Consider the following 27,996-nt stretch of genomic DNA (forward strand, 5'->3'; position numbering starts at 1 on the left):
TCACATACTCTATATGCAAACCAATAGCATTCCGGTGCTGTGTGGTTTTCCCCTCCTGTGGAAATGTGAACACATGCATATTTACCCGAGGGCACCAAGAACAAGCCAAAGAAAGTGATTCCACTTGAGTCTAATTTAGTGAAACGGTGCATTTATTGGAGGTATTTACAGGAATGTGGATGACTCAAAGACAGCGGCATCACAGAAAAGCCCTGGCCAGTATGGATAACAATTCACAAAAGATGTATTCCTGGAGCTCCCTGAAGGATTTGCACATCTGATAGTCCTGAAGTCTTCCTCCTAGCAATGGTCCCTGCTTGTATATAGCCTGAGGTAGGGGTGGGCCTGGCAATTTATAAATCTTCCTCAGACTGAACCTGTAAACTTGGTTCACTTCACAGGAAACTGTACGTGCATATAAAATTAGTTACTAGCAATAAAAGGTCGGCATTCATGTAAAGCAGGGATAGAGCATTTGATGGGAGTTACATGTTCCCTAATTCTCCATGTCTTGTGTATATATAATGTCTAAATTGTGTATAAATAGGAACTGGTGAGATGGCTCAGTAACCAAGAGCTATTGCTCTTTGCAGAGAAATTGTGTTTGGCTCTCAGCATCCAGATAGTTCCAGAAAATCCGATGCCCTCTTCTGATCTTTGTAGGTAACAGGCTAGTTCTTGGCTTGCGTGCACGCACATGTGTGCGCATACACACACACACACACACACACACACACAGGCAAAACAATCATACACATAAATTAAATGTCTAAAAAAACGCTTAAGCTTTATATAAATAATGGGGTTTTGATTTGGAGACATGATACTCATATGTAGACCCAGATATTCTTCAACGTGATGATTAGAACTTGGATTGCCTTAGTCGACGAACCTCTCAGAAGATTCTAAGGCGTACTAAATTTATTGTTCGCAGGTGTAAACCTGGCGATAAAGACTAGCCCACCTGAAAAGCCTAACCTCAACCTCCAAAATAGAATCCCCAGACAGCGCAAAGAAATCACACCGAGCCTGCGCGCACCACGCCGTGGCCCTGGCGTCTCATAGCTCTAAACCACCAATCAGATGCGTCGCTGGACGCAGGCGCGCTACGCTCTGACGCAGCCAAGATGGCGGTGCCCAGCCGGCTTCCTCTTGCCTAACTGTTCGGGGCGTCTCTAGTTCCCCTCGACATGTTCCTTCTCCGAGACTGTGGCCGCTGGGCCGCAGCGTCCCTCGGCAGACGTCTGCCTTTGCGTCGCCTCCGCAGCGACAGCGCGGCGCCCTGCGGCCCGCACTTCGACGTGGTAGTTATCGGAGGAGGGCACGCGGGGACCGAGGCGGCCGCCGCCGCCGCTCGCTGTGGGTCGCGAACTCTGCTCCTCACACACCGCGTGGACACGATCGGTGAGGAGCCCCGTGGCCTCGGCGTCCGACCGAGCGTGGGCAGGGTGGCGGTGGACGGGAGTGGTGGGTGCCCGCGATGAGAGAGCGGAAGACTGAAAAACACGCCGCTGGGAAGGTCGCTGGGTTGGACTTCCCCCGTATTCGCACCTCAGAGAAAGCGTGAATTAACTTTTTCGCACCCGTCTGATTAAGCGACCGACCTGGTGCTGGTGCGTTCGCCGAGAGCTGGTCAAGCCTGTGAGAAAGGGCGCTGCTTGTCACGTTCTGTATTTCCATTGTGTGTTTCGTGCTAAGACCTGATGATACCTCGTTTTCTTTATCCATTCATCACTCGATGAACATTAGGTTGATCACCCAATGATCACTTTGCTCTGGCGAGTAATGCTTCATTAAACATAGGAGTACACTTGTCACTTCACACAGATTTAAGTTCTTTTAGATATATACACAGTAGCGCAAAACCTATGTTCTACCAACGCTGCAGGCTATGTCTAAAAACATTTCAGAAGCCTACTAATTCTCCTAAACGAGTTTAATGAAAACAATTCTGATTTGAAACGAAATGATTAGGGCAGTTATTATTATTGATGAATTTTTGAGATCGGGGAAAGGGGTGTCTCAGTTCTTGGCTGGTCTGGAGTTTTCTATGTAGATCAAGCTGGCTTAGAGGTCACAGTAGTCCATCTGCCTCAGCCTCCTGAGTACTGGGATTAAAGGTGTACCCCATTATGACTGACCAAAGTGATTAAGGAATTTGGTACAGTATCAAGTATTCCTTGGCTTCAAGGAAGAAAGGTAACGTTGACTTAGAAGGTTGAGTCCGTAGGAATGAAGAGAACAGCATGGGTCACTCATTTTCTGCTAATTTCTCCTCTGAAGTTGGAGGAGAATGTGATCTTTTGTTTCTGTAAATGAGTCTGGTAAGTCTGATTACCTTTACGGACACTCTTTATTAAATAATATGCACTGGGCTGGAAAGATGACTGCTCTTCCAGAGGTCCTGAATTAAATTCCCAGCAACCACTTCATGGCTCACAACCACCTGTAATGGGATCTCATGCCCTCTTCTGGTGGGTCTGAAGAGAAGGACAGTGTACGCACATACATAAAATAAATCTTTAAATAATTTGTACAAGATACTTCTTGACTTACCACTGTGGTGCCCATTCTCTTTAGGTCAGATGTCCTGTAACCCTTCCTTTGGTGGCATCGGCAAGGGGCATTTGATGAGAGAAGTAGATGCCTTGGATGGTCTGTGTTCTCGGATCTGTGACCAGTCTGGTATACATTACAAAGTCTTAAACCGGCGCAAGGGCCCTGCTGTGTGGGGACTGAGGGCGCAGATTGATCGGAAACTTTATAAACAGAACATGCAGGTGAGCCCAGGTGAGCCCAGGTGAGCCCAGAGGGGACTGGGCTTCTCCAACTGCTTTTTCAATTGGCATTCTCTCTTGACAGAAAGAAATCCTGAGTACACCCCTGCTCACTGTTCAGGAGGGAGCTGTGGAAGATCTAGTTCTTGCAGAACCAGAGCCTGGATACGCTGGGAAGTCCAGGGTCAGAGGTGTTGTCTTGGGTATGTACTGGTGAATAATGCCAATACCAGCGTATCAAAAACTCTGTGAGAAACTTACTTTAGAGAAGAGTGTGCAGATATTTTTGCTATTCCAGGAACGTCTGGTTTTCCATGCCTGAATAAGGAAATTATGTAAATAATACTATGTCTCTTCATTTTGACCATCATGAATCTCAAGTCAAATTCTAGGTTCATTAATACTATTTTAGTGTGAGACTCCAGAGCAGTTTGTGTCTTTTATCCAGCTTCTTCTGTCATAAATTTGTTTCTATATTTGCCCATTTTCTTTGTGAAGTACATGTGTGTGGAGATTAGAAGGTAACTTTCAAGAGACCTTTCCCTGCTGTCAACACTTGGTATGAGGGAGGGGTTGGGATTCAGGTCATCAGCAGTGAGCACTTTTATCCACTGAGCCGTCCCCACCACGATCCCCACCCCAACACACATTTTAAATATATTTCCCTCCCATATATCCTGGGCTGGCCTCAAACTCACTGTATAACCAGAAACGACTTTAAGCTTCAGATTCACCAGCCTCTCTACCTCCTAAATGCTGGGATTATAGGCATGTGCCATCATGTCTGATTAATTAGAACTAGGGATTGGACCCAGAGCTTACATATTAAACAAACCCTCTATCAACTAAACTGCATCACCCACCCCTACTTTCCTGTCTTACTTAAGGTTACTGTTGCTGAGATGAAACACCATGACTGGAGGCCAGCTGTGGAGGAAGGGGTTGATTTGGCTTAGTCCACTAAGAGAAGCCAAAATAGAAACTCAAACTGGGCAAGAACCTGGAGGCAGAGCCGATGCAGAGACCATAGAACAGTGCTGTTTACTGGTTTGTTCTACTTGCTTTCTTGTGGAACCCAGGACACCAGCCCATACATGGCCCCACCCACAATAGGCTGGGCCCTCCCACATTAATAACTAATGTTCTATAGGGTTGCCTACAGCCCAATCTTATGGAGGGGTTTTCCCAGGTGGGGTTCCTGTCTCCCAGAATATTCTTGTCGGAGTTAGGTTGACATAAAATTAACCAGCACAGTTTCTCAGCCTCAGTCTTTCTGGTTCTTTAATCTCTGACCCTTTGCAAGGAGAAGCTAGTTCGGTCTTACTAGTTTCTTCTCTTCCTTCCGACATTCTTCCAGCTACTAGCTATCATTCAGAAATATATTAATATTAAACTTTTTTTTTTTTTTTTGAGTCAGGTCTTTCTGTGTAATCAAGGCTGGCCTCGGATTTACACAAATCTACCTGCTTCTAATTCCCAAGTGCTGGGATTAAAGGCATACATCACATATGGCCTGTTTTATACATTTTTAAAATTTCTTTAAGTTTCTGACAATTTCAGAAAGGAGAAGAAATCATGTCATGTTTAGCTGAAAGTCTAAAATCAGTTAATTTTTGAATGAACTTCACCAAGTGCAGCATGTCTAGGGACTTTTTAGGAACATCCGAATTGGTGATGATGCATCATGTTTCCCCTCCCCCTCCTGCCCCTCCTCTTCCTCTTCTTCTTCTTTTTAAGATTTATTTTTGTTTATATGAGTACACTGCACCTATCTTCAGACACATATCAGAAAGGTGTGTTGGATGGTTGGGAGCCACCATGTGGTTGTTTGGGGTTTGAACTCAGGACCTCTGGAAGAGCAGTCAGCGCTCTTAACCACTGAGCAGTCTCTCCAGCCCCCCCTGCCACCCTTCTTAGAGTCTTGAGATTCACATATAGCCATCTAGAGTGTTTGTGCATATTTAGGTATGTGCAATGTGTGTAGTGGCTAGAGATCAGAATTAGTTGTCTTCCACACTTGTTTATTTTCTTTTTAAACAGTATCTTTGTTATGGCATAATGCAGTGCTTTATACAGTAATTCATTTTAATGTAAAAACATTTTATGTACAATCTCAAAGCAACAACTGTATAGACAGCTGGAACATAAAAATAGGTTGTAATTCCAAAGTCCAGAGTTAATTGATAAACTGGAAAATATTTTCTCTGTAGAAAGTAGTAAAAATGATAACTTTTCCCAATAAGCCCATTTAAACTAAATAATAGTTGAATTATACATATAAATATTGTTTAGATTCTGCAATCCAAAAGAAACTTCTTGGGTTGGAAAGATGGCTCAGTGGTTAGAGGTCCTGAGTTCAGTTCCCAGCCACCACATAGTTGCTCACAACCATCTGTAATGGGATCTAATTCCCTCTTCTGATGTGTCTGAAGACAGCTATAATGTACTCATATACATAAAATAAATAAATCTTTAAAGAAGAAAGAAAAAAAGAAACTTCTCTTTATTTGTTTGAAAAACCATATTTTATTTAAATTCTGTCAATTGAAATTCTTCTTTTCTTCCCCTTCACTGTTTGGTTTATGGCAGATCATTTTTCTGTAGGGTATCCCATTAATTCAAAATCCAGAAGGTTTTAGTTTTAGCCTCTCCTCCTGAAGATAGAGCCAGCATGTCCTTTCATCATCTTGAAATGGCAAATTTCACTATTCTTATCCCAATAGTGGAATGTTTCATAATCATACCCACATTTATTAAAGGCCACAAAGTCATCAACAAAGAAAATAAAAATCTCCAAGAATCCCAAGCACAGAGGATGAGCCATCTGGTCAGAGTTCATGGGGAAAACTGACTCTAAATAGAAAAAGGGCACTGCTTCAACTGCCAGCTGATTTGGTTATCAGAGCCCACTGATGCCAGGCCAGTTAGGAGGTAAGGATCATACTAAAATGAAGGTCTTAGTGGATCCAAACAATTGAATTTTAAAAACAAACAAACAAAACCAGAGCATGTGGTTCTGACTTTCCTTCATAGCGTATCCTAAGATCCTGTACAGAATCTCTAGTAAGGCTAGAGGCCCCAGCACTCCAGCTTCTGTGCTGGGTGGGAAGTTTCCCAGACAAAGAACATTGCGCAGTAGGCAGGGGCTGTGCTTCAGGTCTCTCAAAGCAACAACTTAAAATGGCAAAGCTTGTCATAGAGCCGGGAAAGTTTTTCAGTGGAGAAGCAGCTTAATAGAAATAGATCTTAGGTTGTAGCTTAAGATCCAGGCCACTGAAAACAAACCTGTCTCACTCTGCTCTTTAAAAGGTTGTAGCTAGGAGATAGTCTCTCCAAGAGTGGCTTCCGTGACTCGAAGTGTTCACCATTCAGAGCATGCTTCTCCACCTGCTCACTTGTCAAGATGAAAGGCATCTTTGTCACTTTTTTGAAACATTCTTCAGCAAAACCAACTGAGCCTCATTTCTCATTGATTACTCCTTGGTAAATCAATCTTCCAAAAGTAGGGTACAACCACTTAAATACCACTTATCCAGTCTCATTACCAATGAAAAAAAGTCTAGACACTTTAGACATTTGGGCCTGAACTTTAGACACTGGCTCCTAGGAAAGTGTACTTCTGTGTACACTTGTCTGGGGAATTCACTGGAACACAAGTCACCTAATGAGAAACTGTGTGAAGACACTACAGAGTGAATCTATGCTGTCTGCGTTCTGCCATCACACCCAGAGCCTGGCACTAACTACTCAAATCAGCTAAGTCTGAAATGGCTTTGAAAAGCACTGCTCAATATCAAACCTCAGCAGACATACACAAACACAGCAATTGTTTGTGAGGAGTCCAGGATGCCAAGGAACACAAGAAACATGCCTAGCTCCCATGATCCTCCCATGGCCCTCCAGAGACCGAGGCACCCCTTAGGAATGTTCTTTGAGGATATGAGTTGGAGACTTGTGTAGGGACTAGAGATGGAGTTTGCTTGTAGGGCATGTGTATGTTCAACATCATACTTGTTTATTTTTACACTACTGGGGGCATGTGTGGCATACTCACAAAAGTCAGAGAACAGCATGTAGGAGGCATTTCACTCCTACCTCCTGGGTTCCAAGGACCAAGCTCAAGTCACTAGGCCTCCTTGCAAGTTCCTTTTTTGTCTAGTGAGCCATCTCTCCAAGCTCTGCAGTTGCTTAGTTCTGGAAGCAGTGTCTCACTGATGCTGGAACTTACTGTTTCAGCCAGCCTGGCTGCTCTGTCTCCATCTTTCCAATGCTGAGATCACAGACACCAAGCACTGTGGCCTACATAAGCTTCTTGTTCATTTAAAATTCTTTGTCTTGGGTCTTAAGTAAGGAGATGCTGATCTAAAGGCACAAGCTTTCTGTTATAAGTTGGATGCTTTTAGAGATGTAATGTGTAGACTGGTAACTATAGTTAAGAATATAATGTACCTGAGATTTTTCTAAGTAGGATTCTGGGACTCCTTATGCAAGGTAGACCTATAACACTATAATATTCATCATAAATATGTAGTTTTTGTTAGTATTTTAATAAACAATTTATATTGAGTATTTATTTTATTGCTGGGCAGGGGGGGTGTAAACCTTTAATCTCAGTGCTCAGGAAGCAAAGGCTAGTGGATCTTTGAGTTCCAGAATAGCCAGAGCTCTACATAGAGAGATCCCATCTCAGAGAGAGAGAGAGAGAGAGAGAGAGAGAGAGAGAGAGAGAGAGAGAGAGAGAGAGAGAGAGAGAGAGAAACATGTATACATAAATACTTACTGATGAAAAGTAAATTTGTTCATGCTTTAAGGTTTTTAAAAATTAACAAAAATTTTCAAATTTCTAGAGACAGGAACTTTTTCTGTAATTATTATTATTTATTTATTTTTTTTGCAGGGATGGGGAGGTTGGGGTTGGGGCTTTTTGTTGTTGTTTTGGTTTGGTTTTTGGTTTTTGTTTTTTTTGTTGTTGTTTTGTTTGTTGAGACAGGGTTTCTCTGTATAGCCATGGCTGTTGTAGAACTCACTCTGTAGACCAGGCTGGCCTCAAACTCAACAGATATTCACCTGCCTCTACCTCCTAAGAACTGGGACTAAAGGGTTGCACTGCCTGGCTCTGGAATTCCGATATAAAGTACTTACATTCTATTTTGTTCTGTAGAATAGTTTGTTAATTATTCATTTAAACTACCACATACAAAGCCTTTTGAAACAATGAGAAAAAGATTTCACTGTTTTCTATTTTTTTGATCATTTAGCAGATGGAAGTACAATTTATGCAGAGAGTGTAATTCTGACTACTGGGACATTTCTGAGAGGCATGATCATAATTGGATTGGAGATGCATCCTGCAGGACGTTTGGGGGATCAGCCCTCTATAGGGTTGGCTCAGACTCTGGAGAAGTTAGGGTTTATGGTAGGAAGACTGAAGACTGGGACTCCACCCCGACTCGCCAAAGACTCCATTGATTTCAACATTCTAAATAAGCACATACCAGATAATCCGTCCATACCGTTCAGCTTTCTCAGTGACAGCGTGTGGATCAAGGTAAGACAGTTAGAAAAACCTGGTTTGATAGCTGATGCTAGCTTATTACAGCCGGACATATCTAGCTGTCTCTTTCTCCTCTCTTTTTGCTGTTCTTTTACATTTTTGCTTTGTTCTGATTTATTTATCTGTTAGCTAATTGAGCGGTTGGGTCTTTTCCTATATGTTCTTAAATTTCATTGCTTTTATAACTTATTTTGTCTAGTGCCTTAGTTACTTTTCTATTGCTAAGATAAGACACTATGACCAAGGCAACTTACAGAAGAGCTTATTGGGAGCTTATAGGTCCGGAGGGTGAGTCCATGACTGTTGTGGTAGGGCACATGGCAGCAGGTATAACACTGGAATGATAGGTTAGAGCTTAAATCTTGATCTAACAAGCCTGGGGGGTGAATGTCTCTAAGCTTATCCTCAGTGACACACCTCCTCCAACAAGGCCATGTTCCCTAATTCTTCTCAAACAGTTCCACCAACTAGGGGCCAAGTGCTCAAATATAGGAGCCTATAGAGGCCATTATTCATTTAAACTACCACATACAAACCTTTTTGAAACTATTTCAGATCTATGAAGTAGAAAAACAGACTTGGGGTGGGGTGCTATGTAACTCAGCAGGCAGCATGTGCTGCCAAGCCTGCCGACCTGGATTCAGTCCCTGGGACCCAAATGGTTGAGCTCCCAAGAGTTGTTCTCTGGCTTCTACATACATGCTGTAGCATGTATGTATGCAGACATATACACATATAAGCCCTTGTACAAAAATGTAATAAAAAACTGTGAGATTATTATAACAAAATTCTAACTAAAATTTTTAAGATTTTATTTCTATTTTATGTATATCAGTTTCTCCTGAATGTATGTTTGAAAGTTACACATTGTGAGTATTTTGCCACCTCCTTATAAAGTGTGTATATAAGTACGTATGTATTGCCTAGTCAGTAAAATGCCCATTTCTCTTTATGGAACATTTGATAGTAAGTTGCAGAGACTATGAGCCTTCTCTCTACATAATTCAATCTGAACCTCAACTAAACACAGATGACCTTAATACAAATGCAGCGCAGTGTTGAAATGTGAGGACAGTCATACTGATCCAGTGCTATTATCTAGTGGGTAGTCCCTAGCCAGAGTCTGCTGATTCCCCCGTATCACCCCAAAGTCATCCCCACCCCAATCTATGTCTGTATTTGCATTTGTGTTTACATGTATGCATAAGTTTATTTCTGTGTGTGTTTGTATGTGGTGCATGCTTGTGGAAGTCAGACAACAACTTTGCTAGAGGCATCACATATTCCTGGAGCTGGCATTACATGTGGTTGTGAGCCAGCTGATATCTATGCTGAGAACCGAGCCCTCTGCAAAAGCTGTAGAACATGCTTTTTCCTGCTGAGTTGTCTCTTCAACCCTCCCCCCACCTCCACCCTTTTTTTAAGATAGGGTCTCAGCAATGTAGCTGAACCAAGACTTTCTGGAATGGGTGACCCTTCCAAGTGCTGAGCTTATGGGTGTGAGCCACTGTGTCTGGCTTGCTTCATTCTTCTTAGTTTTATAATGTTAGTTTTTAGATAGATTCTCACTATATATTCCTGACTGGCCTCAAACTCAGGGTGACCTTGAGTTCTTGAAGATTCACCTGTGTCTGCTCTAGTATGGGATTAAAGGTATATACCACTGTACCTGGCTGTTTTACACCCTTCAAAACATTTATTTCCTTGCTTATGTGGGTGCTCTGTCCTGTGACACTCAGGTGAGGTCAGAGGTCAGTTTGAGGGAATCACTTCTTTCCTTCTAGCAGGTAGGTTCCCGATATCAAACCCAGGTGTTTAGACTCAGTGACAAGTACCCTTATCCTCAGAGTCATTGATGGACTGGTTGTTGGTTGGTTGGTTGTTGGTTGGTTGGTTGGTTGGTTGATGGGGGGGGGGGTCCTACTGTGTAGCCCTGACCTAGAACTTACTCTGTAGACCAGGTTGGTTTTGAACTCAGATCTGCCTGCCTCTGTCCCCAGAGTGCTGGGATTAAAGTCATACACTGCCATCTCCTGGCTACTGAGTCATTTTGCTGACTCAGTTTCATTCCTTTTTAATGATTTTTGAAACATTTATAGATTTTACATGTTTTTAACAAAGAAAAGCTCACAGGATTATCACAACCAAACTTCATTTAGTATTGGGGTTTTCTCGCTACGTAGCTTTAGAAAGGCTTCCTGTCTCATCTTCCCAAGTGCTGGGATTATTGACATGAAGCATTATGCCCTACTAAATCGTCAAAAAAATTTTTTTTTTTTTTTTTTTGGTGTTTTTCAAGGGAGGGTTTCTCTGTGTAGCACTGGCTGTACTGGAACTCTAGACCAGGCTGGTCTCGAACTCAAAGATCCATCTACCTCTGTCTCCTAAGTGTTGGGATTAAGGCGTGGGCTACCACCATACAGTTGGTTCTATGACTTCTTAATGGATGGCTCAAGCTATTGGCTTAAAAATGTTAAGAAGTAGTATATTTCAGCTAGGGTAGGACACCACGACCTGGCTAAACATCACATCATGATGTCTTCTGACGCCTGGATTTTCCCTACTTTCCTCAAACATACTTATTTCTATTTTTGTGTGTGTTTTCTCCCCTACCCTCTTGTTTCTCTCTCTCACTATCTCTCTTGTGTCCTATGACTAGCATGTGAAGATCACATGCTAGTGGTGGACAACTGGTGGGAGTTACCTCCTTTGCTCTGAAACTCAGATTGTCCTACGACATCATCCCTTGGATGTGTTTCTTGCAGTAGTTTTATTTTAAACTTTTAAAAATGCCCAAGAGAGAAGTATGCACATTGCACTAGAGGCTGTTTTAAGTCTGTTGCTCCTGTCCCCAGTATTTATGTATAAAAGAGGTTAAGTCATTTCCCTCCAGAACTTCCCATATTCTATATTTGTCTGATTATTGCCTGTACCCTTTCCCCAGAAACTGTTCATTGGATTTAGAAACTTATTGTAGGATTTATTTGAATAAGAAGCAAATCAGTAAGTAAAGGAGCAAGATAATGTCACATGCCATCACAGCAGTGAGGGCAACAGAACCAGAGTTAAGGATAGCTTCTCTCCAGAGAGATCAAGGCCAGTTAGGCTGCCTTGTCGCAAACAGACAAGCAGGTGAAGTCTGCGATATATCTGCTTGCTGTCTTCTAGCCGGAAGATCAACTGCCTTGTTACTTGACTCACACCAACCCCAGAGTGGATGAGATTGTCCTTGAGAACCTTCACCTGAATAGCCATGTTAAGGAAACTACAAGAGGGCCCCGGTAAGGACAGAAGTGAATGCTTAATCACTTTAAGGAATAAGGGAAACCTTTTCTGTCATCAGATTTACTTTAAATATCCTATTCTAGATACTGTCCCTCTATTGAATCAAAGGTTTTACGTTTTCCAAACCGACTACATCAGGTTTGGCTGGAGCCTGAAGGAATGGATTCTGATCTCATCTACCCGCAAGGGTTGTCTGCTACACTACCAGCGGAGTTGCAGGAGAAAATGATAACATGCATCAGAGGCTTGGAGAAAGCCAAAATGGTTCATCCAGGTAAAGAGGGCCCCAGATGCTCTTCAGTGTAAGCAGTGAGGTGGTCTTAGCTACTTCTACTGTTGCTCCACAAAGCAGTCCAAGCTGGACATGGGGGACATACATCTGTAATCCTAGCACTTGGGAAGGTCTCTGCAAGTTTGAGGCAGTGTGTGTACGTAGCGAGACCCTATGTCAAAATAAATAAAATAGATGCAGCCCAGCATCTATACATCTTATGTAGTCTGATGTGCTTTGAATTTTCTCCTTGAGCCAAGTGCAGAAATGTTGCCTTACGTTGTGCTCTTGTTCTTCGTCAGGCTATGGTGTTCAGTATGATTATTTAGATCCCCGTCAGATAAGTCCTTCCCTCGAGACACATTTGGTTCAGCGGCTGTTCTTTGCTGGACAGATAAATGGAACCACAGGCTATGAGGAAGCTGCAGCTCAGGTGAGATTTGTTTTGTTTTGCTTAAGACTGGGTCTCTCTGTGTAATCTTAGCTATGAAACTCACCCGTGTAAACTAGGCCCACTTGAAAATCTCAGCAATCTACCTGCCTCTGCCTCCTTATTAGAGGCATAAACCATCGTATCCACCCAGTTCCAGGTAAGAGTTTATTCAGATGGTACTATAAACAGAAAGGCCATTTTATTAGTGTTCATTTTTTTAAAGATTTACTTATTTAATGTATGTGAGTTTATGGTAGCTGTCTTCAGACACACCAGAAGAGGGCATCAGATCCCATTACAGATGGTTGTAAGCCACATGGTTGCTAGAAATTGAACTCGGGGCCTCTGGAAGAACAGTCGGTGCCCTTAACCTCTGAGCCACCTCTGCAGACTATAGTGTTCATTTCTTATTGTCTGTTGTGTTCATTATACAGATCTTAGATACAACAGTACTTCAGGTTGAGTGGAGATAGTTGTTGTATATACTTGTTTTGTTTTGCTGTGTAGCCCAGACTCATCTTTTATTTTGTTTGTTTCAGTGGGGACTCATGTACCCCAGATTGGCCTCAAACTTTCTATATAGCAAGGCTGACTTTGAAAACTCAGTCCCACCTTTACCTTCCTACTGCTAAAATCAAAAGCATGTACCACCACTCCCAGCTCAAACTGTTGATCTCTCTGCTTCACCTTCCTAGTGTGTAGGCATGTGCGCCATGTTGCCCAGCTTGTAGGAGATGATTTTGAAAGAATTTATAGCTAGTTTCTGAGTTCCTAGATGTGCTAGCATGTTGTGAAAATATGGGATTACTTCTAAAGTGTAAGAATCACAGAGTCTTTGAAGATATCTGAAATTGCACTGTTAATACTATCCTGTGTTGTGTGTGTGCTTTGTGCATGTTGAAGTCAGAGATCAGCATTAGATAGATGCTTTTCTCAAGTGTTCCTCACTATGTTATTTTATATTATTTTATGTGTATGGATGTTATGTCTGCATGTTTGTGTACCACATGTGTGCCTGGTGCCTGTGGAGGCAGAACATGGCTTTAGATCCCCTGGAACTAGAAATACAGATGATTCTGCACCATATGCATGCTGGGGACCAAATCAGAAGAGGCCAATACTCTTTCCCACTGTAGAACCGGTTCTCTAGCTGCCTTCTTGTTTTTTTAGTTATGTGTGGGGTAAGAGCACTTGAAGAGGTGCCAGAAGAGGGGTTCCCTAGAGCGAAGTTATAGGTGACTGTGAGATGCCCAGTGTGAGGGCAGCAAACCAAACTTGAGTCCTCTGCAAGAGCGGTCCTCATACTTAACTTCTTGAACTACCTCTCCAACCCTTCTACCTTATATTTTAAGACAGAATCTCTCATTGAAGCTTACCAGTTAGGCTAAACTGACTAACCAGTGAGTTTCAGTGACCTGTGTCTGCCTCCTCAGTGCTGAGATTATAGGCTTATACCGCTGTGCTCAGCTTCTCATGAGGGTGTTAGGGACTGAATTTAGATCCTTATGCTTTTGAGGCAGGCATCTTATGAAATCACTCTAACCGCTCATAATCTTTACCACTGTCTTAGTTAGTCACTGTTCCATTGCTATGAGATACCATGACCACAGCAGCTCTAACAAAAGAAAGCATTTAATTGGAGCTTCCTTGTAGTTTCAGAGGCTTAGTCCATTGTCATGGTGGCAAACCATGGTGATGGAGAAGGAGCTCAGAGTTCTATATATGGATTTATAGGCAGCAGGAAGAGACAGAGACTGGGCCTGCCTTGGGCTTTTGAAACTTCAAAACCCCCAGTGATACAACTAATACAACAAGGCTACACCTCTTAATCCTTCTCAAGTAGTTCCACTCTGATGACTAAGCATTCAAATATATGAGCCTCTGGGGACTCCACTGTACAATGATAAATTATATCATTTGTTTTTTGTACAGAACAGCTAGAGAATTCTCACAAGTGAGTTTGCAAAAACCAACACCCCTCAACCCCAGTCCACAGAGGAATGAATCATAGCATGCTAACACAGTCTGTTTCTGAGTGGGGAATCACATTTACCTCTCTTACATTCTTTATGAATAAGACAGGATTTTCCTATGTAGCCCTGGCTGTCCTGGATTCACTTTGTAGACCAGGCTAATTTGGAATTCAGAGAGTCTGCCTCCTGAACTCTGGGACTAAAGGCTTGCACCACCACTGCCCAGCTCTTCCTCCCTGTGTGGGATTTTCCTAGATAGCGTGCTCTCAGTAGAATAGCTATTTCTAGTTCATAATGGCCTCTTACACATTTCAGTGCTCTTCTAGGGCGTGATTGCTGGAATCAATGCCAGTCTAAGAGTGCGTCGAAAACCACCCTTTGTTGTGAGTCGCACAGAAGGCTACATAGGAGTCTTGATTGATGACCTCACTACCCTGGGCACCAGTGAACCATACCGAATGTTCACTAGCAGAGTAGAGTTCCGTTTGTCACTGCGCCCAGATAATGCTGACACCCGGCTCACATTCCGAGGTAACTTTTAATTGAGTCTTGTAATGTATTTCACTGTTTTGTATTTTACTGAGTTTTATAGTTATTTTGAGGCAGGATCTCTTACAGTATAGCCTAAGATGATTTTGAATTCCTGTTCTTACCACGCCTATCAAATAATAGGTGACTACTACAACCAGCCTTGGGAAGTAGGTGTTGGTGGGAATTGGTGAACTGGTTACTCCATGTGTAGCCTGGCCAGCCTTGAATTCACTGCGTGCAGTCTTCCTCCCTCTGAGCAGAGGTTACAGGTGTGTGCTGCCTGCCCTGGACTCTGCTGCTCTTTAAAACTTCTTTCTCCCTCTTCATTTCCTAGCCCATAAGGATGCTGGCTGTGTGTCCCCACAGCGATATGAGAGAGCTTTGTGGATGAAGTCATCTTTAGAAGAAGGTATTTCTGTGCTGAAATCCATTAAGTTTTCAAGCTCCAAGTGGAAAAAGTTAATTCCACAAGCTCCTATAAGTATTAATAGAAGCCTTCCTGTCAGGTATGATTTTCAATGTAGACTTTTCTTAGTCTTTACAGAAAAATGAGATATCATAGAGACATCGTATATAGGCCCCTACCTATACATTTTAAATGAATACAGCTTGCTCTTAAGCTTTTCATCAGTGTTTAGTATAATTCTTCACACACACACAAACACACACACACACACACACACACACACACACATGAGCCATGTATGACATTAATCTTGGCAGTTAGGAGGTAGGGATAGGAATCAGAAGTTCAGGTCTATCTCTGCTATAGCATATAACAAAGTGTGGTCTAAAGTGAGCTCTGTAAGACCCTGTCTTGAAAAATAAATTTTAAAAGAAAATCAAGATGTCAGATGCCATGGAACTAAAGTTACAGATGGTTATGAGCTGCCTGTGGGTGCGGAAGCAAACCTGGGTCCTCAGGAATAGCAGCCAGTGTCCTTAACCCCTACATCATCTCTCTCCAACTCAATCCTTAATTTTTTGAAGGATCATGCTACATTTGAGATTTTGTTTCCCTTGGTTTAGTTTTATGTGGCCTCTGAGTTGAAAGGACATTCTTAGAAAACACTTTTGTTCCAAGAACAAGGGTGGTGTGTGTGTGTGTGTGTGTGTGTGTGTGTGTGTGTGTGCGCACACGTGCTCATATGCAGGCACACATACTTAATGTAGTCTAAGCCAGCCTTATGTTTCCTCCATAACTGAAATCGCTTAAGATGAGCCTGTTCCCCAGTCATCCTGCCCCAGCTCCACGTGCTAGAGCATAGAGTTCAGGGACCATGAGTAATATAAAATGTGTGTATTTAAGCATTGATTTTTTTTAATCCCCATTTGGAAAACAGACAGTGTAATTTAGGTAGGAGAGGGAGCCCACAGAGTACAAATCAGCAATCCTCTGGACTGCACTGGACTGCAGAGGGACATTGTGCATATCATGGTGGCACTGACAGTCTACCTTTTCTGGGACCTGTCCTCTGAGATGGCTCTTACAGATATTGTGGTGGTTTTAGTTTTTTGTTGTGTGCCAGTTAGTTTCATTTTCGGTTTGTGGTGTCCCAAACTTGCTCCATGGCTGACAATTACTTTATGCTCTTGGTCGTCTGCCTACATCCTTTAGTGGCAGAAGGGACGAACAGGCTCCGAGAAGCCCCTCTTTTTAAAGAGCACTAAGCCTATGTCTGCCCTTGCCTCTTAATAATAGGACTTGGGTTTTTAGGACCCAACATATAAATTTTGGGACACCAACATTTTCACTATTGCAGTCAATATTTTTGTTTACTGGCTCTATTAATCAGTTTTATGTTATTATAAGATACCCAAGCCTGCATATTTTATTTTTTTAAAAGAGTATTTATCTGGCTACCAATTGAGAGGCCGAAACTTGCAATGCTAGCAGCTTCCTCTCTCTGACCTCTGCTGGGGGTGTTATGGCAGTGACTTCACAGCAGCAGAAGCACATTTAAGCTTTGAAATAACCCATACGGGACTAGAGAGCGATCTCTAGTTAAGAGTGTGCTGCTCTTTGGAGAACATATAGAAATATAGGAAGCCAGTGTTGAGCTTGTTCTGCTGACCAGAGCGCACTGTGAGCACTTTTAGCCATAGCATGACCTTTGAAAAACAGACCCGGTCCTTTGTCTTAAAGCCTGAGAGCCTCAGCAGTATGACAGTGGAGGCCGAACTTCCAGAGCATAGGCCTTTGAGGGACACAAGGCGTGTCTGAACCCTAACACACAAAAGGATGTCTCCTTGTAGGACTCTAGAGGACAGTGGAGGGCAAAGCCTCAGAAAGCCTCAACAGCACCAGAGTTGTGATGAGGAGTCACAGTCGGCACTCTGTTATCAGGAAGTTAAGTGCTCACCCTAGTGAGTTCTTGTGGATGGAGGATTTTGAGCCAGAGTTTCATTTAACCAGGCATGCGTTATTAGCAGACCCAGAGAGAATCAATTATTTATTCTTGGATAATCTTCTTTGCAGATGTTCTAATTTTTTTTAAGATTTATTTATTTATTATATATAAGTACACTGTAGCTGTCTTCAGACACACCAGAAGAGGGCATCAGATCTCATTACAGATGGTTGTGAGCCACCATGTGGTTGCTGGAATTGAACTCAGGACCTCTGGAAGAGCAGTCAGTGCTCATAATCATTGAGCCATCTCTTCACTCCGATGTTCCACGTTTTATTTATTATTTTATTTTGAGAAAAGTTCTCTCTTTATAGCCCTGGCTGGCTATACAGATCAGGCTGGCCTTGAATTCACAGAGATCCTTTCACCTCTGCCTCTTGAGTGCCAGGACTAAAAGTGTGTGCCACCACACCTGGCCAGATGCTACATTTGCTCACTATACTGAAAAAACACTTGAGAGTCCCTATTCTAAGGAATTTTGTTCTGAGTTTGGTTTACAAGACATGGATCCTTACGTTGATAAAACTTTTTACGTTGATAAAACGTTTTACATTGCAGTGCTCTGGATGTGCTTAAGTATGAAGAAGTGGACATGGAGTCACTAGCCAGTGTTGTTCCCGAGCCCTTGAAGAAGTATACTGCATGTAGAGAGCTTGCCAGAAGACTGAAAATCGAAGGTAGGAGCGTTGTTTTCCTTAGGTAGTGTTACTCCCTTTTCCATAGGTGCAGACTGAGCGAGCAGTATGTTTGCTCAGCAAAGCAGTGGTGCCTGAGGATAGTACAGGCTCTACATGGACATAGGTTTGTCCTCCAGGAGTGTGCAGAACAGGATGATTATGGGACCAGTGGGGAACACTATTCTATTTATGCAGAAAAAAAGACTCCTCCTTGGGGAGCAGCCAGAGTAATGAAAATGGTGCACTCCGTCCAGCGTTGGTGTTCCCTTTCAGTTCCACAGAGATAGCAGCTAACTGTGCTTTGGCTGTGTATAGAGTGATTATTGCCATTCCCTGTGTAATTTTATAGAAAGGTAGCAACAAAGAAAAACCTACCAGAAATTCTAAAAACATTTTCCCAAATGACCCAATACTAAAAAATGAATCTTAAAAAATAACCCAGATGGAACTGGAAAATGGTTTAGTGGCTAAAAGCATGTGCTGCTCTACAGAGGATCAGGGTTCAATTCCCAACAAGCACATCAGGTGCTTCACAACCACCTGTAACTGCAGCTCTAGGGCATCCAAGTCCCCTGGCCTTCACAAGCTCCTACAGGTGTATGCACAATCACATGTTTTGTGTAATATTAAATATACCAATCACAGTAACGCCTGCTACACTCTAGTAACGCTGTTTTCTCTCCCCCAGTGGGAGCTGCAAGCCGTTGTTTTCCCTGTTCCTTGCAGTTCTCCTGCCTCCGAACCACTCACTATCTTCCCATCCCTCCACTCCCTGACTAGCTGCCACAAATCCCCATAACCCAGTGAAATCAAAACTCTATAAAGGCTTGTAATTTATCAGTCAGATTTATATCACTAAATTCTCAACCCACAAAATGTCCACACAGTAAACTCATCCAATTGATATTGATACAAACTGCCCACCTAGATTGGGCAAATTTTCCTGTTCTATTTCTTCTAAGATATTCATGGCTACCTGTAGCTATTCAAACACACTGATCATGTTTATCCCCTTCTTCCTCCATCTTCTCTGTCTTTCTGACCTCTCTGTCCTTATCTGTCCCATCTCTAACCCTATGCCCACCTTCTTTTTCTACTGGCCAATCACAGGCTCTTATCTTGTGCTTGTCCTCATCTGAATATAGACAGCAGCCTTCTTTCTCTCTCTCTCTCTCTCTCTCTCTCTCTCTCTCTCTCTCTCTCTCACACACACACACACACACACACACACACACACACACATGCAGTATGTGATTCAAAATAACGTGTGAAATCTTAAACCTCAAGTCACCCAGTATTTCGAATGACAACATATAGGAAGGATTCAGACTTATTTCACCATCATGGTTTCTCTATTGAATACTTTAGATATTAGGGTATAGCACTGGAAACAGCTGCTTAGATGACATATTTAAACTTGGTGTGCAACTTTACATTGTTCAATAAATATTAGGTTTTAGACTAGCATAGTCCAAAAGCATTTATCATTAACCTGTTAATAGAAAATAATTCAGCCATGGAGTAAACTGTTCTTTGCTCTTTAAAGGCTAATACTTGGGGGATGGGGGTGGGGTTGTGATTGGGATATAAAGGAAATGAATGGGAAAAGGGCTAGTGCTTATACAGATTCTAGCAGCCACTTGAAGATTTAAAAGAAACCACATGGGGTTAAAGTACAATATATATGGGTGATTTCCAAGTTGCTACTTGAATCTCCCCAACCTGACAAATTTATTTTATTTTGTACGTTGATGTGCCTGTGTCTGCCTGTGTATACACATGTATGCAGGTGCTCACGGAGGCAGAGGAAGGCATTCATCTGATCCTGCCTGACCTGGGTGAAACACAAGAGCAGCACGTGCTCACTTTTTTCCCTTTGGGGTTCTGAGACAGGGTTTTCCTGTGCAGCTCTGGATGTCCTGGAACTTTCTCTGTAGACCAGGGTGGCCTCGAACTGCCACTCTCCAGTGGTTTAGGTGAGATTTGTGTGTGTGTGTGTGTGTGTGGTGGTGGTGGTTTTTTTTTTTTTTTTTTTTTTTTTGAAGACAGCTGGTATAGCTTAGGCCAACCCCAAACTCCAAAGCAGCTGAGGCTGACCTCTAACCTTTTAACCCTTCTAAAGTGCTGGGACTGCAGGATTGCCACCACAGCTGGCTGTGTGCTACGCTGCAGTGTGATGAGTAAGATCGATTATCAGCTTGATAGGATATAGACTCACAGGATTTAGGCCTGAGCACATGCCAGATAAGTCTTCTGCCAACTGAGCTACATGCCAGGCAGCCCCTAGACAAGTCTCTTGAGGGCAGAGCTCAATGTTACCTTTATCTTTCTTATTTTGCAATGTATATTTGAGAGATGAAATATGCCCTTTGGCCATCCATACCCAAGGTCTCGGCTGCCCTGTTAGTAACATAGTTATTGTGACAAAGTGCCTGGCAGTGAAGTTTGGGTTTATAAATGCAGAGGCTAGAGAACCACCCAGAGCACTGGTCATTGGGATGAGTGGGTTCTGCCTCATGGCTTAAGGTCTTACTGAGTCTGCTGAAAATGAGGCAGTTATTGTCGGTCCGTCCACAGCAGGAGGACCTTTCTCCTTTTGTAAAGTCTGAACCTGACCTGAGGATGGTGCCTCTTCCTTCTTCACTTAAGCCATTTCAGAAACATCCTGACAGACATACTCACATTTCCACAGTGCCTTTAACTCTTGTCAAATCAGTAGTCAGTATTAACCAGCAAATCCCATTATACCCTGAGGTCTGTTTATGAATCATAAGATTGTGACAGGTATGGTGAAGCATTTCCATGCAATTCTAGCACTTGGGAGGCTGAACTATGTGAAACTCAGTTTTAAAGATTTGTTTATTTACTTATTTTATGTATATGAGTACACTGTAGCTGTCTTCAGACACACCAGAAGAGAGCATTGAATTTCATTACAGATGGTTGTGAGCCACCATGTGGTTCCTGGAAATTGAACTGGGGACTTCTGGAAAAGCAGTCAGTGCTCTTAACCACTGAGCCATCTCACCAGCCTGAGACTTAGTTTTAAAGAAAACAAAGTCTTTGCATTTAGCCAGGTGTGATGGCATATGCCTTTAATCCCAATCTATGGGAGGCATAGACAGGTAACTCTATGAGTACGAGGCCACCCTGGTCTACATACTGAGTTCCAGGACTTTGAGGATTACTTAGTAAGACCCTGTCTTTAAAAAACTTTGCATTACAATTTGTTGCCTTGTTCAGGATAGTATTAACATTGTGACCAGTCTTATTGTTCTACCGTGGGGAAACTACACCGTGACCACCGCCACTCTTTAAAAAGAAACAGTTTCATCCCGGCAGGAAGCAGACAAGCACAGTGCTGGAGCATGAACTGAGAACTTTACATCTTGATCCCCAGGCAGCAGTCATGCCACACCTCCTAATCTTCTCCAAAGAGTGTCACTCACTGAAAGCCAAGTATTCAAATATATGAGCCTATGGGAGCCATTGTCATTCAAGCCACTTCGAGGCCTAAAGTGTGTGCTCATCTCATGGCTGGTGTTTGGAGGTCAAAGGACAACCTGCAGGAGTCAGTTCTCTCCTTCCTCTCTAGACTCAGTTCCTGAACACCGAATCCTTGTGCTTATTCTACCCTCTTTTTTTGAAATGGGTCTGATATAGTCCAGGCTGATCTGGAACTTGTTATTTATAGGATAGCCTTGAGCCTTTAGTTAGCACAGTGAGCAAGAACCTACCCAAACTGCGTGTAGTACTCGATGGGATGGGTAATAGGTAAAGGTGTCATGATCCACACCTTTAATCCTAGCCCTCGGGAGGCAGGTGCAGGGGGATCTCTGAGTTTGAAGCCAGCCTGGTCTACAGAGAGTTCCATAACACAGAGATCCCCCTGTCTCAAAGAAAAAGGGGAGGGGATAAAGGACTTATCCTTTGTTGAACAAGATGAAGGACTGTCTCAATTTAGATTTTTTTTAATGGGTTTTTGTTTTGTTTTGTACTTTTTAATTATGTTGGAGGCAGTGGTGCAGGATGTGAGTGTAAGTAGGTGCCTGAGCAACTGAGACAAGGGAATTGGACTCCATGGGACTGGAGTTAACGGTGGTTGTGAGCCATCTGACATGGGTGCTAGGAACTGGACTCAGTTCCTCTGAAAGAGTACTGTGGACTCTTAAGCCCTGAGTCTTCTCTCCAGCCCTCAACTCTTATTTTAAGGGAGGTGTTGCTGGGCCTGTTTTCACAGACTTGTCCCTGCTTGGGAAGCTGAAGCAGAAGTATAAAATGTCTACTTGTCCAACTCAGTAAGACAATGCCTAAATATATAAAAGGGGCTGGGATTTATTTTAACAGTAGCAGTAATGGTAAAGTGTGTCTTCTTTGCTCATGATACCCTGAATGACCTGGGCATCTAAATTGCATAAGTCATGTTTACCAACTAAGAAAGCCCATTTCTAAAAATCACTGCTTTGGGAGCAGGGTATGGCTGCCAGAGGGGCATGGAGGGGATAGCTGAGTAGTAGAGCTACCTGTCTGTCTTGTATAGGCTGTGGGATCAGTTTGTGGGACCACCTAAAATACACACATGCACACACAGCTTCACATACAAATAACAGAGAAACATTTTCTTGGAGAAACAGCCCACCTTTGGGTCTTAACATATAATGTTATAAATAAGATTTGCACGGACAAGAAAGTCAGCGTCAGCTGGGCATGGTGGCAGACCCATGAAGTGTTACCACTTTGCAGTGCAGGCTGCTGTTTAAGGTCATCCTTGGCTGTATAGTAATTCATCTGCATGATAATCTTCAGTTTCCTTTTTCTCAGAAAGTGAGGATGTTCAGGGTCATCCTCACTATGTGGCATGTTTGAGGCTAGCCTGGGCTATATGACATTCTGTTTCAAAACAAGAAAACAGACTATCTACCTCACCTGTCTCAAGGTGTTGTGTTGAGTAAAATGATATATGCAAAAGCTATTTGTAAATAGTAAAGGGTTATACAATTATAGGCTATTAGTGTAACTAATATAATATAGAGTAATCATAATATAATTCTAATTTTATTCATCAGCCACTTATGAGTCAGTATTGTTGTATCAGCTACAAGAAATAAAGGAAGTTCAACAAGATGAAGCTTTGCAACTTCCACAAGATCTAGATTATCTAACAATCAAGGATGTGTCATTGTCCCAGGAAGTTCGAGAGAAGCTACACTTGAGTCGCCCACAGACGGTAAGCAAACAAACAGTGGGAAAAGCAAGTGCTAAGCAAAGCCAAAAAGGGCTTTAATTCTGAGTAAGAGCTGACACAGGTTAGAGCACTGGCTGCTCTTGCAGAGGGCCTGGGGCCTTACAACCATCCGTATTCCAGTTTCGGGGAACTTGATTTCCCCTCCTGACCTCTGAGTGCACTACATGTGCATGTGAACGTACAGACATGTGGGCAGAGCCCTCATATGCATAAAATAAATCTAAAATATTCTTTAAAAAAGAGAGAAATTTAGCTTCTTATTTTTTTTGCATAGGACAAATGTTGATCTGTCTCTATAAGAGATGAGAAAGCTAAGCTTAGTTGAAATAACTGGAAATTAAGAATTGATTTGCCACAAAAAGTGTGTGTGTGTGTATTTGTGGTGTTGTTGAAGGATTTGCTGAAGAGATGGCTTGGTGCTTAAGAGCACTGGCTGCTCTTCCAGAGAATCTGGGCTCAATTCCTACCACACAATGGCTTCAAACCATCTACTAGTCTAGTTCCAAGGGACCCAAATCCCTCTTCTGCCCTTGATGAGCATCAGGCACACACATGGTACACAGACTTACATGAGGGCAAAACACCTCTCTCTATAAATAATAAAATGAGGATGATGATGATTACAAAATGGGTTTCCTCTCAAGTTACCTTCTCACATACACACTATGGCATGCATGCACACACAAGCAATAACTAAATAAGTAAAAAAATACATAAAAATATTTAGTTTGATTGCAATTATTCTCTAATCCCAACCATGGCATTACTGCACACGAGTGTGTGTGTGTACATACATATGACATATCATTAATATTTAACATGACATTATCATTTTAGGTTGAACTAGAATACATTTTAATGGTTTCAAATCATTCCGTGGATCCCTCAGGATTTTGTAAGCTTCTAAGAGAGGAGAGCTAGAATTCTCCCACCCTGTGATTTAGTCTTAACTGTGTATGTGCTTCAAAACATTCTTTTCCTTGTTACCTAGTCCCTCCCATTGTGCAACCACTGAGGCAAAGCAGTTTAGTGTAAACATTCAATTGTATCTCCCCCCAATAATTATTAAATTACAATCTAGAGGTGGGACTTTGTAACCCCTCACCCACTCCTGGATGGGACTTTGTCTGGCTTGAAGTTGAGCCAGACTTGTGAGTTGGGTTTGAAACACTGTATTCTTTAAGTTATCCTCCCTTAGCTTCTTCCATCCTCTCCTCAAAGATCCTTGTTCTTTGAAGGGAGGGTTGTTGATACAGATGTCTAAGTCATGAAGTTTCCATTTGTTGACAGTTGTGAATTTGTGTTAATTGCCATCTCTACCACATACTTTCAAGAAAACAAGGAAATGAGGGAGGGAAAGATTTTTTGTTTTGTATGTATGAGTGTTTTCCTTGTTCCACATTTGTGCCTGGTGCCTGTGAGGTCAGAAGAGGGTATCAGATTCAGATCCCCTGGAACTGGAGTTATGGTTGTGAGCCAGCCACCCTGGATGCTGGATGCTGTCCTCTGAAACAGCAACAAGTGCTCTTGATCGTTGAGCCATCTCTTCAGCTCTCCCACAGATTTCTTTAATGGAAAGAAGATTGTAACATTATGGGCAGGGGAAGAAGGAGATAAGAGTCTTTGTAGCCCAGGCTGGCCTTGAGATCTTTCTGCCTCAGTCTTCCCTGTACTGGGGTTACAGGTGTGTGCCAAGACCTGGAAGTGGCTTTGTTTGTTGAGACATGGTTTCCCTCTGTGACCAAGCTAGCTTCCAGCTTGTATGATGCCTCATAAGTGCCGTGATTACATGCATATCCACTTTTCTTATGATCTACCCAAACAGTGGGAACACATGCCTTTAACCCCAGTGCTTCCATACAGTTAAGGAGACAGGTGGACCTCTTTGAGGCCAGCCTGGTCTGTAGAACGAGTTCCAGAACAGCCAGGACTTCACAGAGAAACCAACATACAAAAACAACAATATGGTCTTGCACACATCATTTGAAAACTTCTGAGCTGATGATATAGATCATGTCTTATTTCCCTTATTCTTTTTACAAACTTATTTTTAATGACATTCAGATTTTTATGGGTATGAGTGGTGTACTTTCATGTATTTGTCGGCAGCATGTACATGCCCAGTGCTTATGGAAACAGAAAAAGAGGGCATTGAATCCCCGGAACTGGAGTTACAGATGCTATGGGTTGCCATGTGGGTGCTGGGAACTGAATCTGCATCTTCTGCAAGAGAAGTTCTTAAGTACTCTTAAATACAGAGCCATCTCTCCAGCCCTCGGATAGTTTTTTTTAGCTGACAGTGATGGCATCTGCCTGTAGTCCTAGCTGCTTACTTGGGAGAATGAAATAGCCCAAGAGTTCAAAAGTAACCTGGTCAGTGTGGTCTGACTGCTACTCAGAATCTTACCTAGTTTGCGGCCTGTCTTATAAAGAGGTTGGGGGAGAGGGCCTCTGATTTGACGTGGCTCATTTTGGATCTTTTGTCATTCTGATTCCTAGATTGGGGCTGCTAGTCGCATTCCTGGAGTGACACCAGCTGCCATCATCAATCTGCTGCGATTCGTGAGGAACGCTCAGCAAAGACAGACAGCAGGGATGGAACGCCAGGCCAATTAGTACTTGTGATGCAAAGAAACCTGCAGACAGAATTCTAACTTTCATTTCACAGAGGACTTAGAATAAGGGCTTAGAGCAATGGCTCTCCACCTTCATAGCACTGCTACCCTTTAATACAGTTCCTCGTGTTGTGGGGAGCCCCAACCACAAAATTATTTCATTGCTACTTCATTCTTTGGTACTGCTATGAATCATAATGTAAATATCTGATATTCGATCCTTGTGGGGGAACCGCTCACTGCCTTAGAGAATATGAATAGGAAATAAAAATGGCACCTGTGGAAATACTGTCATTGGGTGATTTTACATTTGTCCTTGTAAAGACAGACTAAGGTTACAGTTGTGCTATTTTTATGTGTCTGGGCAAAATAGTGAAAAACAGTGTGTAATTCTCTCTGGGCTCATATTTCTATGGGTCATATAGCATTCATCTTAGTTAAACAAACTAAACCTGAGCCAGTGTGGTGGAACAGACTTAAAATCCCCCATCACTTAGGAGACTGAAGCAGGAGGACCAGTTCAGTATTAACCTGGCTGTACAGTGAGACCTGAACTTAGGGAAACACAGGCATGCTTTCCCACTCATTCTCTGAAGCCTCCATTCCTGCCTGCTGGCTTTATTCTTTCTTTTTCTTCTCCAGCTCTCTCTTGGTGGCAGCTTCAGGAATTTACATTATGCCTACCCTGTATTTCTCCCAAACTCTAGTAAAACTGTACTGGAGCTTTAGAAACAAAGTACTCAGAGAAATGGCCCAGGGGCTTGCTACATTTGCAGAGGACCTGAGTTCTACTCCCAGCTGATACCTGTAACTCCAGCTCAAAGGGTCTGATGCCCTCTTCTGGCCTCCACTAGTAACAAGACCTGCTTTGTAAAGGACTTGCCTCAGGTAAAGTGTTTGAGGAGCTTATTGTTTTCCTGTCCCAGGCTCTTCAGGAACTACCAGTTACTGTGTAGATGTTGCCAAGTTAAGACTACCACATACAGGGCTGGAGAGATGGCTCAGAGGTTAAGAGCACTGGCTGCTCTTCCAGAGGTCCTGAGTTCAAATCCCAGCAACCACATGGTGGCTCACAACCATCTGTAATGGGATCCCTCTTCTGGTGTCTAAAGAGTACCATATACAACCAGTCCAGAACTGGCATCAAGAAACCCAATTATAACCCAGGCAGTGGTGGTGTACACCTTTAATCTCAGTACTCAGAAGCCTGAGACAGGTAACTCTCCAAGGTAGAGGCAAAAGAATGAAGAAAAGAAAGGAAGAGAGGAGGAAAAAGAAAGAAAAGCAAGTTTTAAAGATTAAAAACGCCAAGGAAGTTGACTCCAAATGCCTGAGGAGCATGTTATTTTGTCAAGTACAAGGGTGCTGAGGCCATCGAGACCTTTTTACAAAGTAAGGAGACTAAGTCAGACTCCTAAAGGAGACACTGCAGTGCAGGAGGGTCTCGGGCTCCAGTGAAAGCCTCTCTACAGGCATGGAGACAGACGGCTTCAACAGTCTTCTGCTGTTTATTCTGTTCTAAACCATGTGCATGTAATTGGAGGAACTGAAGAAATGACTCAGCAATTAGGAGCAATAGCTGTTTTTTCAGAGGACAGGGTGCATCTCAGCATCCACATGATGGTTCACAAGAGTGTAACTCCAGTTCCAGGGAGCATCCAACAGCCTCTCCTGGCCTTCTTCACATATGGTGCGCAGACATACATGCAGGCAAAACACCTGTACACATTTTTTTAAATATATTTTTTTCCAGTCCAGACTTTTAACCCCTTCTGGTCCACCTTCCAACTGTTCCATATCCACCCCCCCCACCCACACACACACACTCGTGTATACACACACACACACACACACACACACACCATCTCCAAGAGGATGTCCCCACCCCACTAGGCCTCCCCAGTCCCTGGGGCCCCAAGCCTCTCTCTCTCTTTTTTTTTTCCCTTAATTCTAGCATTTGAAAGTGGAGACAGGAGGATCAGAAGTTCAGTCATCTTAAGTTTGAGGCTAGCCTGAGCTACATGAGCCAGCCTCAAGTAGGTTGATGGGGGCTATCTGGCACCTATGCAGTTTAATTTGTAGGTTAAAAACTGGTTTAGGACATTTAATTCTTAAATTTCAGTACTTCAGAAATGTTCAGTAGTCAGTTTTAAACATTAATGAAAGTACTATAAAACAGACATAAACTTACTTCGTAAGTTGGTTAAGGGAGGTTAAAAGTGGT

The 27,996-nt window shown here is 42.7% G+C and overlaps 1 protein-coding gene across 1 annotated transcript; it reads left to right on the forward strand.

Annotated features, from left to right (window-relative positions):
- Window positions 1-1,128: 1,128 nt before the first annotated feature.
- Window positions 1,129-26,063, forward strand: MTO1 (mitochondrial tRNA translation optimization 1). The gene is made up of 12 exons (XM_080934007.1): window positions 1,129-1,404; window positions 2,581-2,780; window positions 2,863-2,980; window positions 8,036-8,325; window positions 11,500-11,612; window positions 11,700-11,890; window positions 12,190-12,320; window positions 14,620-14,824; window positions 15,159-15,330; window positions 17,794-17,912; window positions 22,979-23,139; window positions 25,657-26,063. Exons 1-12 carry the CDS (start codon window positions 1,191-1,193, stop codon window positions 25,771-25,773), a joined length of 2,031 nt encoding a protein of 676 aa, XP_080790133.1. The 5' UTR covers window positions 1,129-1,190; the 3' UTR covers window positions 25,774-26,063.
- Window positions 26,064-27,996: the final 1,933 nt, after the last annotated feature.

The sequence above is a fragment of the Micromys minutus genome (assembly GCF_963924665.1).
Source record: "Micromys minutus genome assembly, chromosome: 21".
Taxonomy (NCBI): domain Eukaryota; kingdom Metazoa; phylum Chordata; class Mammalia; order Rodentia; family Muridae; genus Micromys; species Micromys minutus.